Below are 13,867 nucleotides of genomic sequence, written 5' to 3'. Positions count from 1 at the left end.
ATCTGCCCTAAATCACACTTTTTCCTGGTGTCAAAAGTATCAACTAGGCATAAATCCTATAAAAACTTCCATTATCCCTTTCACCAAACGGAGAAAGGTACAACTGAAACCCCTTTTCTTGAATCAAACACAATTAGTTTATTCAAGTGAAGTAAAATATCTAGGTGTCATACTCGACGCAAAGCTTAATTGGAACTCTCATCTCCAATCAGTTGTGCAGAAAGGTCTCAATACACTTTGGGTTTGTTCAAAAACCCTTGGTAAAAGATGGGGCCTAAAACCAAGTATGATAATGTGGATATATAAAACCATTGTCCGTCCCAGGACAACTTACGCTTCCCTTGTCTGGTGGCCTAAAACTAATGAGGCTGCTGCAAGGGCTAAGCTCAACAAAATCCAACGCACCGCTTGCATAGCCATCACTGGTGCAGTTCGTAGTACACCCACTTTGGCCCTAGACGCAATGCTTCACCTGCCCCGGTTAGATCAATTCATAAAGCTGGAAGCGGAAAAAGTGCTCTAAGGTTAAAGAGAACAAAACACTGCTGTCGGGAGACCTTACGGGTCACCTCAGCATATTAAATGAATTTGCCATAAATCCCGCAATAGGAATTTGTAGTGACTGGATGGAAACGGTAGTCAATTATGACTTACCTTACGATGTGTTCATTCCTTCCCGCCAGGAGTGGGAAGGAGGTGGACCCAGCGTTCCAACAGGCTCTATAAATTTCTTCACAGATGGTTCGAAAATGAATAATCTGACAGGATCCGGAATCTATGGCCCTACAACAAAAATTTCTGTCCACTTAGGACAGTGGCCCACAGTATTTCAGGCGGAAATATATGCAATATTAGAATGCGTGTTATTATGCCTGAGGAGAAAGTATAGATTTGCAAAAATATGTATTTTCTCTGACAGCCAAGCGGCACTTAAGTCGCTTAATAACTACACTTGTAACTCAAAGCTAGTGTGGGAATGCATTCTGGCTTTGAAAAACTTATCCATACGCAATCGAGTCTACCTATATTGGATCCCAGGACATACGGGTCTAGAGGGAAACGAGATTGCTGATGAGCTAGCCAGGAATGGATCTAATGAAAGGTTCATTGGCCCTGAGCCCTTCTGCGGGATCTCAGACTGATGGAACTGAACAAATATATGGTCAGTCAAATCACATCAAACTGGAATGCACTTCCCCATACGAGCCAATCCAAAAGGCTCGTAACGATTAACCCCAAGAAAACCCAACAACTATTAGGTCTCAACAAAAGGGATCTCAACATCTACACCGGTCTAATAACTGGACACTGCCCCTGCAGATACCATCTACAAAAGATCGGAGCAATCCAAACCTCAAATTGCCGCTTCTGTGACGAGGAGAGAGAAACATCAGAACACATCCTCTGCTATTGCAGTGCACTCACCCAACGTAGGTTCAAAGTTCTCAGCAAGCCCTTTTAGGGCCTGCTGACATATGGATCTTATCCCCAAGGACGTGGTTGGCTTCATAAAGCTAGTCTCGCCAGAATGGGGGAGTCACATACTGTAACTCAGGATCTCTATTCATCAATAATAGATGGTCTTGAGTTCAGTCGATACCAAGGTATCTCAGTGACAAACATGTTACTGAGATAACTTGCGTATTTCACAGTAAAAGGGTATATCACAATAGTCCTAAAATCTGGACGCAGTGATCTTCACCCGACAAACGAGGAAATAAAAAAAAAAAGGGCCAATGACGATTCCGGCCATCGACCAACTCACTTTCGAGTTGGATTTTCTCGACCCAACTAAGTCCGATGACAATTCCGGTCATCGACCAACTCACTCCCGAGTTGGATTTTTCGACTACACTAAGTCCGATGACGATTCCAGCCATCGACTAACTCACTCCAGAGTTGGATTTTCCCGACCCGACTAGGTCCGATGACGATTCCGGCCATCGACCAACCCACTCCCAAGTTGGATTTTCTCGACCCAACTAAGTCCGATGACGATTCCGGCCATCGACCAACTCACTCCCGAGATGGATTTATTCGACCCAACTAAGTCCAGAGCTGGATTTTTTCGACCCAACTAAGTCCGATGACGATTTGATTCCGGCCATCACCCACGCACTCCCGAGTTGGATTTACTCGACCCAGCTAGGTCCGATGACGATTCCGGCCATCGACCAACTCACTCCCAACAAGTTAGGTGGGCCGGTCGCTCCTAGTTCTCCTCCTTGAAATAAACTTGATCATGTTGTTCCGGGACTTACAGGATTTGCGTTTGTTTTCACAATGTTTTTTGAAATTCAGTCGGCGGTCAATCGTGATGCCAAGGACGCAGTTTCGGTTTGTGCTAGGATTGCCATCGAGCATGATAGGTTGGCTGGGTGGTCAGTGACTCTCGCAGATGTGGAAATTAAAACACATTTTGCTGCTGCCATTTGATGGCCTGCTGTTTTGGCTCACTTAGCAACCTTGCTGACGGACGTCTGGGCCTTTCTTCGGATTAGTTTTGGTCGCTTACCTGTCACTACCAGCAGGATATCGTCCGCGTACACCAGGATAAAGATTCCCTTTGGCAGGTCTCTGAACACTTCCTACATTGCCACAAGGAAAAGCGTGACGGCGAATACTGATACCTGGGGCACTCTGGTTTCCTCCTTCATGGTGTTGGAAGTATGTGCTCCGAGCTGCATTCGGAAGGATCGTGCTAGAAGAAAATTCTTGATGAACATAAGAAGGTTGCCGAATATCCCCCAGAGTGCTAGCTTTTGTAGGATTTGTGGTGTCCTGGTCCGGTTACATGCCTTGGAGATGTCTAGGGGCAACACCTCGCCATGGTGCCCAGCATTCTTTGCTTCTCGAAGTAATTGATCCACGAAGCAGGTAGGTAGGTAAACGTCTCTCAAAGCGAGTTGATGTAGGTAAAACAATAGAGGAACTAACTTAACTAAATTACGATAATATTGAGCTTTTTATAGAAGGCTCGAAGACTCATAGTGTTATATAACTATCGACTCAGCTAGACGAACTGAGTGAATGTCTATCTGCTCTGTGTGTATGTTTCTGTACGTATATGTATGTGTGTAGTGATTCTTACCCGATATTCTCGTAACAAGTGAAATTTAATTTTATAACTACCGGCCATCATTCCACGTCGAGCATCCGTGCGAGACGGTTGTAAGTCCGCGTACAGTCTGCTTCTCATTCGGTATTTTTTTTCCTGAAGTACAGGTAGTGGTTTTTTTTCCGAAAGTGTTTTGAAGCATAGTGCTTGAGTGGAAGTGGTGCTTAGCTGTAGCAGTTAAGTAGCCATTTCGTTGGTTTTGCAAGTACGCAAAACTTTGCAGTTTATTCGGCGCCCATCGCAGGCGCAGGCATCATCGTCCCACGCCGACAGTCATCATCCATCGTGCGTCTCCACCAACACAGACGCTGCCGTCCTGCCACCATCCATCCACCCAGTTGCAGTGTTGGGTGCGGCGAGAACACCAACAATAGCGTGGTTCGCTTCGACCGCACCACCGGCGAGTGTCCATCGAGCTAGTGTGTGCTGCCAGAACTGTTAGCCTTCAACACAGCAGTGTGAACGCAAGTATTTAATTGAGCTCCCTCTCATTGTTCCCCTCTCTTCTCCATCTTATTGGAATAGTTTTTTTTTTTTTTTTTTTTTAACTATTGTATTTATTTGGCAGGCTCAGGCGTGTATAACACTTAACGGAGCCGAGACTCTTAATGATATTTACAATCGATATCATCTTATTATCAACTGTTAGTAAGGGAAAGGGACAAAGACCAAGATACTCGTGGCGACTCAAGGTTAGATTGCGTAATTTGGTGATGGACGGGGTTGGGATTTAGGTTTGAGGTATTTCAGCTGCTCATCCGGGTATTTGACGTCATGTCTGGTTTGGCGTAGCGTCGTGCTCGGGTTTTAGTTCTTCAGGGAGCATCTTCCGGATGGCCAGAGCTTCATGGTACACGAAACAATGAGACAGAGACAAGAAAAAAAAACTGAGAAAGAAAAAATTGAAGTATTAAACTTTGATGTCAGACGAGCAAAGAAAGGCATAGATGGCCTGCAAATACACCACATCGCGATCTCCCAAAACACCTCTTAGTTCCCGGAAGGGTTGTTTTACCTCGGGCCACAAGGGTATCCAATAGTTGTTCTCTTGAGGCGCCATTTTCCGTGCAATACCAAACTACGTGATCGATGTCATCGTAACCGGCTCCACACCTACAAAGATTGCTATCGACCAGGTTAATTCTATAGAGATGTGCGTTTAGTGAATTGTGATTGGACATAAGCCTCGACATCGTGCGAATGAAGCCTCGGCTTAAGTCCTCACCTCTGAACCACGCTCGCGCAGAAACTTTAGGAACTATGGAAAATAGCCACCGTCCAAGTTCATTGTGTGACCAATTCATTTGCCAATTTTGGAGAGTACTCTGACGGACTAATGGGAAAAACTCGTTGTTCGAGATTTGTCTATCATAAACTTCACCTTCCTGTGCGCCCACCTTTGCTAGCGAGTCCGCCTTCTCATTGCCATAGATTAGGCAATGGGACGGGACCCATACAAAGGTAATCTTGAATGATCTTTCGACCAAATCACGCATCTGCTCTCTTATGTTTGTAAGAAAGTAAGATGCGTGCTTAACAGGTTTCATCGACCGGAGTGCCTCGATAGAACTAAGACTATCCGAGAAGATGAAATAATGGTCTACGGGCTGATCGGAAATTATCCCCAAAGCGAAGTTAATTGCTGCCAGCTCAGCAACATAAACCGAGCACGGTTCCTGAAGTTTTCGGAAGGTGGTTGAATTTTCATTGAAAACACCGAAGCCAGTGGATCCGTTAATGCGAGAACCATCAGTGAAATATCTGTTGTTGCAATTGACATGTCCATATTTTTCGGAAAAATAGGGAGAATAGATATGTGTCGAAGGTGATCTGGTATTCCTTGAATAGCATGTTTCATGGACAGATCGTATTCAATTGAGGAACTGTCGTTGATGAAGTGGGCTCGAGGTGGATTATAACATGGAAGACAAAGATCTGACGATATGTAGGTGAGGTAGACCCTCAGGAATCTTGACTGACGAATCAGATCAAGCATATTATCGAAATTTTCCAAGACAAGTGTGTTACTTGTTCCACATTTGATCAGTATTCTAAGTGAGAGTTCCCAGAAACGGTGCTTTAAAGGAGTGACTCCAGCAAGCCATTTACAATTGGGATGGGAATTCTGTAAAAGGGGTGACATTTTTTGATCCCCAGAAGAACGCCACCATAGTTATCATCCCGATCTTGGCGAATAATGTTAAAATCGTGGAAATTGATTTCATCTTCAGAAGAAAGCCATGTTTCACAGAGTGCAAATATATCGCAATCGGAGTTGCGAATTAAAAACTTAAACACGTCCAATTTATGTTTCAGACTATGACAGTTCCACTGCAGCACAGTGATTGTATCTTGTATGGCCGTATTATCCATCGAAAGATACAAGTCCTGCAAGAAGGGCCATGAAACAGTCAATTGCTTCAGATAACTTTCAACTGTTGGAATAAAGAGGTCAATGATTGGCCTCAATGAATTCGGAATATTGAATAAGTTCAAAATACGATCCACAAGGTCCTTAAAGGATATCAATCCTCGCTTGGACGAGATTCTTTTCTTGGAAGTGCGAGTAGCAGTTTTCTGCTCGGAGATATTCCTTGACTGATGTTTCTTTGTAACATCAGTTTTAGGCAATGGCGGGAATGTCTTACTGCAACATGGGTCAAAAGGAGCAGTATAGACAGGCTGCTTCGGAATTTTAAATAATCCCCATTACCATCAGATTTGGGCAAGCTTCTAGGGATGATTTTTGTTTTCTTACGGCGCAATCCTGGGGAAGACGGTTTCTTCCTCTTTTCGGGCACGTGTACCTCCGCAGAAACATCCTTATCGGCTACGTCAGAGTCCGATTCGTCAATGGAAATGACATCATAAAAGTCACTAACTTGAACGGCAGCTGAAATAGCGGCCGTTGCGTTGGCAGTTGCGGATGTGTCTTGCGACTTCACCATTTCCGTATACGACTGCTTGGAGCGCTGTACCAACGAGCGCTTCACTTTTGGGTGCGCTTTTTGTACACCGGGCATTCTTGCAAACCATGGGGAGGATCCAAGCCACAATAAGCACACTTTGTTACTTGTTGTTGGCAGGTCTCCTCCCGATGTCTTTCAAAACATTTGCCACAACGGGGCTTATTGTCGCAAAACTCGGCAGTATGCCCCAACTGTTTGCAGTTGGTACAATTAAAAACCCTGGGTACAAAAAGACGCACCGGAAACAACATATTTTCGATATCTACATATTTTGGGAGTATCGAACCGGCGAACGTCACTCGAAGTGAGCCTGACTTTGAATACACTTTTTTGCCATCTACCGTGGCAGCTGAATGCAACTCCTTGCAATCCAGAATATCCACGGTAGACTTTATTGCATTCTTCAAGCGGCCTTTTCCCGCAAGTACATCCTTGCAAGTCAGGCTCGCTGCGTTTATCACACCTTCAACCTCGACCTCCCGCGAGGGCACATAAACCAAATATTCTACATTATACAGTTGGTCTTTTGCAATAGCATTTGCATCCTGATATGTAGGTGCGGTTACACGTAGTTTATTCCGATTGATCTGATGAAAATCAGTTTTCGGAAAACGACGCGTCAAGTCACGTTTGATTCCTAGAAAATCAATACTTTTTACTTTCTGCCGAAAGTAAACAACCCAGGGACCAGGTGAGGAAGCCTGGTAAAATCGCGTGCGGACAACATTATCTTTGGGAGGCGTTTCGCCTCCGTTCTCTTCATCCATCAATTGCGGGATGAATTCAAAATTGATAACCAAAAAAACAAGAAATAAAAAAAAATAATAATAAGAAAGAAAAAGAAACTTAGGTCTAAATTAATTAGTTAATGTTTAGAAAAAAAATAAAAGAGAAATAATAACTTTAATTACAAAATTCAAAATTTGTATTCTCGTATCACTCTAATTTTGTCGCACTCTAAGCAAGCCGACGGTAACTGGTGAACGACAGACAGACAGCGGCTCGACCACTGCTGTGTGGTGAGTGCAAATTGGTTGCAATGGGAACGGTTAGAACAATACACTTTGTTATACTTATCCGTTCCCGTTCGAGTAGGTAGATGCTGCGCTGGTGCTGTTCGGCCTCTCTGTTGACTTGATGGAGACCGAATAATATCACTTGTAAATGCACGCGTAGCCCTTTAGCTATACGTGCACCTTCTTCGACGATCACGAATCGCCTTAGACAGCCACTTAATCCACAGTGGGAATGACGCGGGAGGATATAAAAAACTCACTTTTTGTGAGAAAAAACTCCACTGTTTAGACAAAATAACTGCCTGCGATGGAGACACGGACATTCACATCCGGCTACTTCAAGCGATCGACAAAGAATGGGAATAGTTTTTTCTAGAGGCCTTGATAAGAGAAACGCGGATTGACATGTGCCGCCAATCGAACCGTCAAAAAACAGCAGCCAATCGAGAAAGAGACCTGTCAAGCAGCCAAAACATCGGCTCAAATACTGAAAACGGCTAAATTCGATTTAACACCATTTATGAATGAACCAATTTTAAATGCATTTTTAATTTGTTTTGCAAATCAATGATAGATTATGAAATGCAATTGTTTTATTTGTTGGATTCGATTGTCATGTGATGTGAACACATTGAATAGCAATATGTAAAATTTTACCTGGATAAATCATTCTTCCTTTTCATATGTTGTTCTTTGATGAAGAAGATTGGCTGCAGTGTTGGCAGAGCTACATTTCCTATCCGCGTTTCTCTTATCAAGGCCTCTAGTTTTTTCTTTCTTTTTTACTCGTTGTATATGAAATTCGTCACTGTTTCACTACCGGGTCCAACGTCGGAACCGGTTTAAGTTTCTTCTATTTCCCGTTGCAACTTGGCACTTTGCACTATTCAATTTTATTAAAAACTCGCCGCGACGGCAACAGCTGTGCCGTGTGATACAAACCGAACTAACTCGCCAGACGTAAACAACCTTTTCCTCTCGTTAACTCAGCTGTGCTGGACGCATTCGGCTTAACCAACACACACTCGGTTATTGCTTCTCTTCAAACTTTCTGCTCTCTACTATCCACAACTGATTACTATTAGTGTATTGTTGTTTACGCCTGGCTGTATCTACAGCATATGACTCATCCAGTCTTCCTTAGGGTGATTCAAAATTCAACTTAACAATCTAAATTAATTTGATTCAAATACTGAACATACCGGCCGTCTGAATTTTGACCGTAATACCTAAAGTTTCTACATTCGCATCGTTTATTTCAACATTTCTTGCTTTCTACGCTGTTTCTCCCATCTATACTTCTGCCTCTACTATATATCCACCTCTCGTTTCTTCTGTCTTCTTATCTTCTGTCTGTACTCCTCTTCTTCTTTTGTCTCGCCCCTTGACTTCTGCCTCTACTGGAATATTCGTCGATTGTCTCGCCACCTATCTTCTATTTCTAGTTGCCTACTTCGTCTCATCACATGTCTTCTGTCTCGCCACCTATCTTCTCTTTTCGTTGCATGTGTTGTCTACTCCTGTTCATAGACGGATCTATTTCCGCCGGGATTCGGTTGATTCCAGCACCGTCTACGTCCGTATCAGCCATCTGGAAAACCAACTTGATCAAACTCCGACCGATTGGGAATGAACTGAAATTGGAATCGAGATACTTAACTGTGACCCGAGGCCTGAGCCCCGGGTGGACGTGACATCGCCTTATTGCTGGAACCACTTACTGCTGCTGATGATGTTGCCGGATATCAACCAATTGAACCACCGGCTGATTGGTTCTAGCTTGATGCTCCAATAGAGCCCTCCTCGTCGCTCTGAGTCGATGCTGCGACAACGTTGTTTCTGTTTGATCGTCACCTGTTGACGAGCCGGCCGCCATTCTATGTGGTGGGGACGATGTCGTATCGACTTCCACTGGTAACAAGCAGAGCTTGGAAATCGCTCGCTTGTACGTTCCTTTTGCTGTACGCACTGTCGCCACTCGTACCAAACCATCTGCTCCAGGGTGAACGTCGATGACCCTTGCTAACGGCCACGTCAATGGGGGCAGGTTGTCCTCTTTGACGACTACTATAGAGCCGACTACTAGATTTCGGGTTGCGGTAGACCATCGGTAGCATTGCTGCAGCGAAGAAAGGTATTCGCTGTGCCAGCGCTTCCAGAAGTGCTGGGCTATCTGCTGCATGTGTTGCCAGCCGGTAAGTCGGTTCGGTGGAGCTGCTGTCAGGTCAGGTTCGGGCATAGCGTTCATCGGTCGGCCGATAATGAAATGACCGGGAGTTAGTGCTTGAAGGTCCGACGGATCCATTGACAATGGAGTGATTGGTCGAGAATTAAGGCACGCTTCAATTTCGGCAAGTACTGTTTCAAATTGCTCCTTGTTCAGCTGGGCCTTACCAACAATGCGACGCAGGTGGAATTTTGTTGACTTGACACACGCTTCCCATAAACCACCGAATGACGGAGATCTTGGCGGAATGAAGTGAAAGCGAATGCCGTTTAATTCACAAAAACAGAGGATTTCCTTTTTGTGATTTTGTGAGATGAATAGCTTGCGTAGTGCTTCCAGCTGTGTGCTCGCTCCTCGAAAGTTCTTCGCATTGTCGCAATAAACGTTCGCCGGCTTTCCCCGACGTGAGATGAATCTCTTGAGAGCTGCCACAAAAGCTGAAGTGGTCAAACTCATTACCAGCTCAAAATGGGCCGCCTTTGTGGCAAGGCAGACGAAAATGGCAATGTATCCTTTGACTTGCCGAGAAAAGCGTACTCCAGATCGCAGATACATTGGACCTACAAAGTCCACTCCAACACTCTGGAATACGAAATTGCCGGTTACTCTATCGTGTGGGAGGTTTCCTATTAGCTGCTGCAATACTTGTGGCTTCGCTCTGGTACAGGTGACGCATGAATGGACTATTCTACGTACCATAATGCGGCCGCCGAGGGGCCAGAATCGTTGTCGCATAGTTGAAAGCAAGAGCTGTGGTCCCCCGTGTAGCGTTTTATAGTGCTCCGCCCAGGCAATGAGATTTGTGAAATGATGTTTGCCAGGCAGAACAAGAGGGAACTTTGCGTCGATGTCAATCTCTGCGTGGTGCAATCGTCCTCCTACACGAATAAGACCGTCAACAATCCTCGGCTTCAAGAAACGGAGTTTCGATGATCGGGGAACTGGCTTATTTTCACGGAGGGCAGCAAACTCACTAGGAAAGTATTCTTCTTGGACTTGCTTCACTAGTTTCAGCATTGCTTCATTTTTCTCCTCGATGGTTAGGGGTCCAGTTTGGCGTAGATTGGGTGCGCACCGACAATTTAATGCAAATCGTAATCCCCAGGCGGCAAAATTCAACAAACGCCTCAAAGTTGAAAATCTGACAAACACGTCCTGCTCAACGTCTACTGAAACCGCCGGGAAAGCAACAGCATTCTTCGCTTCATACTCCATAAATTGCTGAACGTTGGGTTTGTTCGGCCATTCTCCATCGACCGTAGCTAGCCAGCCTGGACCATTCCACCAAAGAGAGGACTTGGACAAGGTGGCTAAATCCAAACCTCTAGAGACGATGTCGGCTGTGTTATCTTCACTTGGAACATGGTTCCAAGTAGCTTGTGGCGTTAGTTCTTGAATTTCTGCAACTCGATTCGCCACGAATGTCTTCCACGAGGAAGGTTGTGAAGCCAGCCAACTTAGAACAACTGTTGAATCTGTCCACAAATAAATAACTGCCTTGATCTCAACGCTGTCAAGAAATTTCTCAAGAAGGTGGGCAAGCAGTAGTGCTGCACACAACTCCAAGCGTGGGATAGATTTGCTGTCTATCGGGGCTACTCGGGACTTAGCTGATAGTAGACGCACTGTGCAAAATCCATCTGGTGTTATGGAGCGAATGTATAGGCAGGCGCCATAAGCTGCTTCGGACGCATCACTGAACCCATGCAGTTCATAAGTATTTGCGTTTCTCATAGGGAGAACGAAACGTGGAACGCTGACTTGTCCTAGGTGTGCCATTTGTTGCTGATACTCGCGCCATTCCAGCTGTACAGCTGAAGGAAGAGGTGTATCCCAATCAATTTGATGCTTCCACAACGCCTGCATGAAAATCTTTGCCTTAACAATCGCTGGACTGATTAGCCCTAGTGGATCGAACAAACTTGCCAGCTGAGAGAGAACGATGCGCTTAGTTATGGTGTCCGTCGGTATCCACTTCGGTTGTTTGAATCGTAGTTCATCTCGCAAGGTATCCCACTGCAGTCCAAGCGTAGTAACGGAGCTCTCGTTGTCCAGATCGAGTGTGGTTGTCTTTTCATGAAACTCCAATGGTATATCCGACAAAACTTCACTACTGTTCGAAGCCCATTTTCTAAGGGAAAATCCTGCTGACTCCACCATTCCGGTAACTTGCTTGAGGATGGCCTTCAATTCCTCTGCACTACTGCTACCAGCCAACATGTCATCCACGTAGAACGATTTCCGAACAACTGGTGCTGCATCCGGGAAATTTTCAGCTTCATCGTCTGCAAGCTTCTGCAACACTCGGGTAGCTAGGAAAGGGGCACAGTTCGTCCCATACGTGACCGTCAAAAGTTGGTAGACCTTGATCGGTTCCTCCGTAGAGAAACGGAACAAAATTCGCTGTAACGGCTGATCAGCTCGGTGGACGAGAATTTGGCGATACATCTTGGAGATATCTGCTACAGCGACGAAAGCGTGCATCCGGAAACGAAATACAATGCTGACAAGTGTATCTTGAATTGTCGGTCCCGTTAGAAGAACGCCATTGAGCGAAAGGCCGGACTTAGACTTGCAGGAAGCATCGAACACAGTTCTCAACTTCGTCGTTGAACTCTCCGGCTTGAGTACGGCGTGATGCGGGAGAAAATACTGCAGATCGGCATGCAACTCATCACTCTTTACTTCTCGCATGTGGCCGAGTGCCTCATACTCACGAATGAACTCGTGGTATTGTAGCTTCAACTCTGGATTGGCATCTAGCCTGCGCTCAAGAGAATTGAATCGACGTTCGGCGTTGTACCGATTGTCTCTCAGTTGACTAATCAACTCTTTCCGGCGTGGAAGCTTGACAACGTATCGACCTTCAGAATTTCGTACCGTAGTGTCGAGAAAAAACTGTTCACAGGCTCGCTCTTCTGGCGACCAACCTTGCAAGTCGTGGCACGTCTCCAACTGCCAAAACCGTTTTACCAATTCCTCCAGTGGACTCGACTGTTGCAGATTGCATACTGTTTGTTGGGACAGTCCTTGACCGCACGCTCCGGTCACGACCCATCCGAGCGCAGTGTTCTGAAGAAGCGGACGGTCGCAACCGAGCTCTATTCGACCGTATTGTAGAATCTTGAAGAAGTGTTCTGCACCGATGATCAAGTCCACGGAGTTTGTGTTACAGAACGTTGGATCAGCCAAACAAATGTGTTCTGGAATATCCCATCCAGTTATGTCCACGTTGTGAACTGGTAATCGTGCAGTTACATGCGGTAAAACGAACAGTCGTAGTTTAATCTTGAAGTCGGAGTGGAGGGAGAATATATCGGCCGTTACGAAATGAGTAACATAGGCCGACGCTTGTCCAATTCCGGAAACCAGAATCGGAAAGGGAGTTCTTTTTCGGGGTAGACACAGCTTCTGTACAAGATCGTACGAAATGAAATGGCACTGTGAACCCGAGTCCAGCACACTCCGAACGATGGATTTATTCCCCTTGGCGTCTACCATGTTGACAAACGCAGTTAAAAATGAAAACTGCTGATTCACGACTGGCAAGATGTACAGCTGAACACGAGACGTTGTGTTGACCACTCGATTGCGACGGATTCGACCTTGATCCTTCCGCTTGTTGACCAGCTGGCTGCTGGTTGCCCGACGCTGTAGCTGTATTCGACTGGGCTGACTGATATCCGGAAGACCTTTGCTGGATTGAGCTATTTCGTTGTTGATCAGAACGCGGATCATGTAACAACGTGTTGTGTTTCCTGTTGCACCTGTGGCAATACCCGGATAGGCACAACCTTGCAGTGTGCTTGGATGTTCTGAGGCAGTTTCCACACAATCCATTCCGGTCAACTAGTTCGTGGCGTTTAGCCAGCGGAAGCCTCCGGAACTCAGGACACTGGAACACATAATGCTGATGACCGCACTGGTTACAGCTAGATTGTGATAACGACTGACCGGAAGTGGAAGCAATATTAGAATTGACACGGAATTGTACGGATTTCACACTACGATCGGGCTTGCTTGATGACTTCGAAGACTGCAGAACCTTGGCGTACCCCTGCAAGAAATTTAACATGTCGACGTACGTGGGTATCTCGTCAGCTTTATCGTCGTCCATCGCGGAACTGCCATACTTTTTTGCATCCACGGCGTTGCAATAACGATCCCACTCGCGCTTCGTGTTTGGATCGAGTCGAATATACAGGTGGTACACCAAGCTGGAACTCCAACGATCGGTCGGCTCTCCGAGTCGCTTCAAATTAGAAAGGTGCTCTTCGAAGCTGTCGATAACCCGCAACAACTCCTCACACGACTCCTTCCGCATTGCCGCTGTATCGTATAACGCTTCGAGGTGACAAAAGATTAATCTCCGCTTATTCTCGTATCTCCGACCAAGCAACTTCCACGCTGTCCGATAGCCTTCATCGCTGATCTCGATGTGTCCGATGATTCTGGCCGCATCACCTTGCACTAGCCCCTTTAGATACTGCAGCTTCTCAACGTCGCTTATCTCCTTCCTGTTTGCAACACCCGCCTT

At 45.7% G+C, this 13,867-nt stretch overlaps 1 protein-coding gene across 1 annotated transcript; it reads right to left on the bottom strand.

Annotated features, from left to right (window-relative positions):
* Positions 1-8,820: 8,820 nt before the first annotated feature.
* On the bottom strand, positions 8,821-13,170 carry LOC134206017 (uncharacterized). Its single transcript, XM_062681705.1, has one exon. The coding sequence runs from the start codon at positions 13,168-13,170 to the stop codon at positions 8,821-8,823; it is 4,350 nt and encodes a 1,449-aa protein (XP_062537689.1).
* Between the last annotated feature and the right edge of the window lie 697 nt (positions 13,171-13,867).

Source organism: Armigeres subalbatus, chromosome 1, assembly GCF_024139115.2.
Source record: "Armigeres subalbatus isolate Guangzhou_Male chromosome 1, GZ_Asu_2, whole genome shotgun sequence".
NCBI lineage: Eukaryota > Metazoa > Arthropoda > Insecta > Diptera > Culicidae > Armigeres > Armigeres subalbatus.
This window is presented reverse-complemented; position numbering and strand designations above follow the sequence as displayed.

Excerpts from the sequence above, each read along its gene's own strand:
- LOC134206017 (XM_062681705.1), bottom strand. The coding sequence starts at position 13,170 with ATGGATTGTGTGGAAACTGCCTCAGAACATCCAAGCACACTGCAAGGT.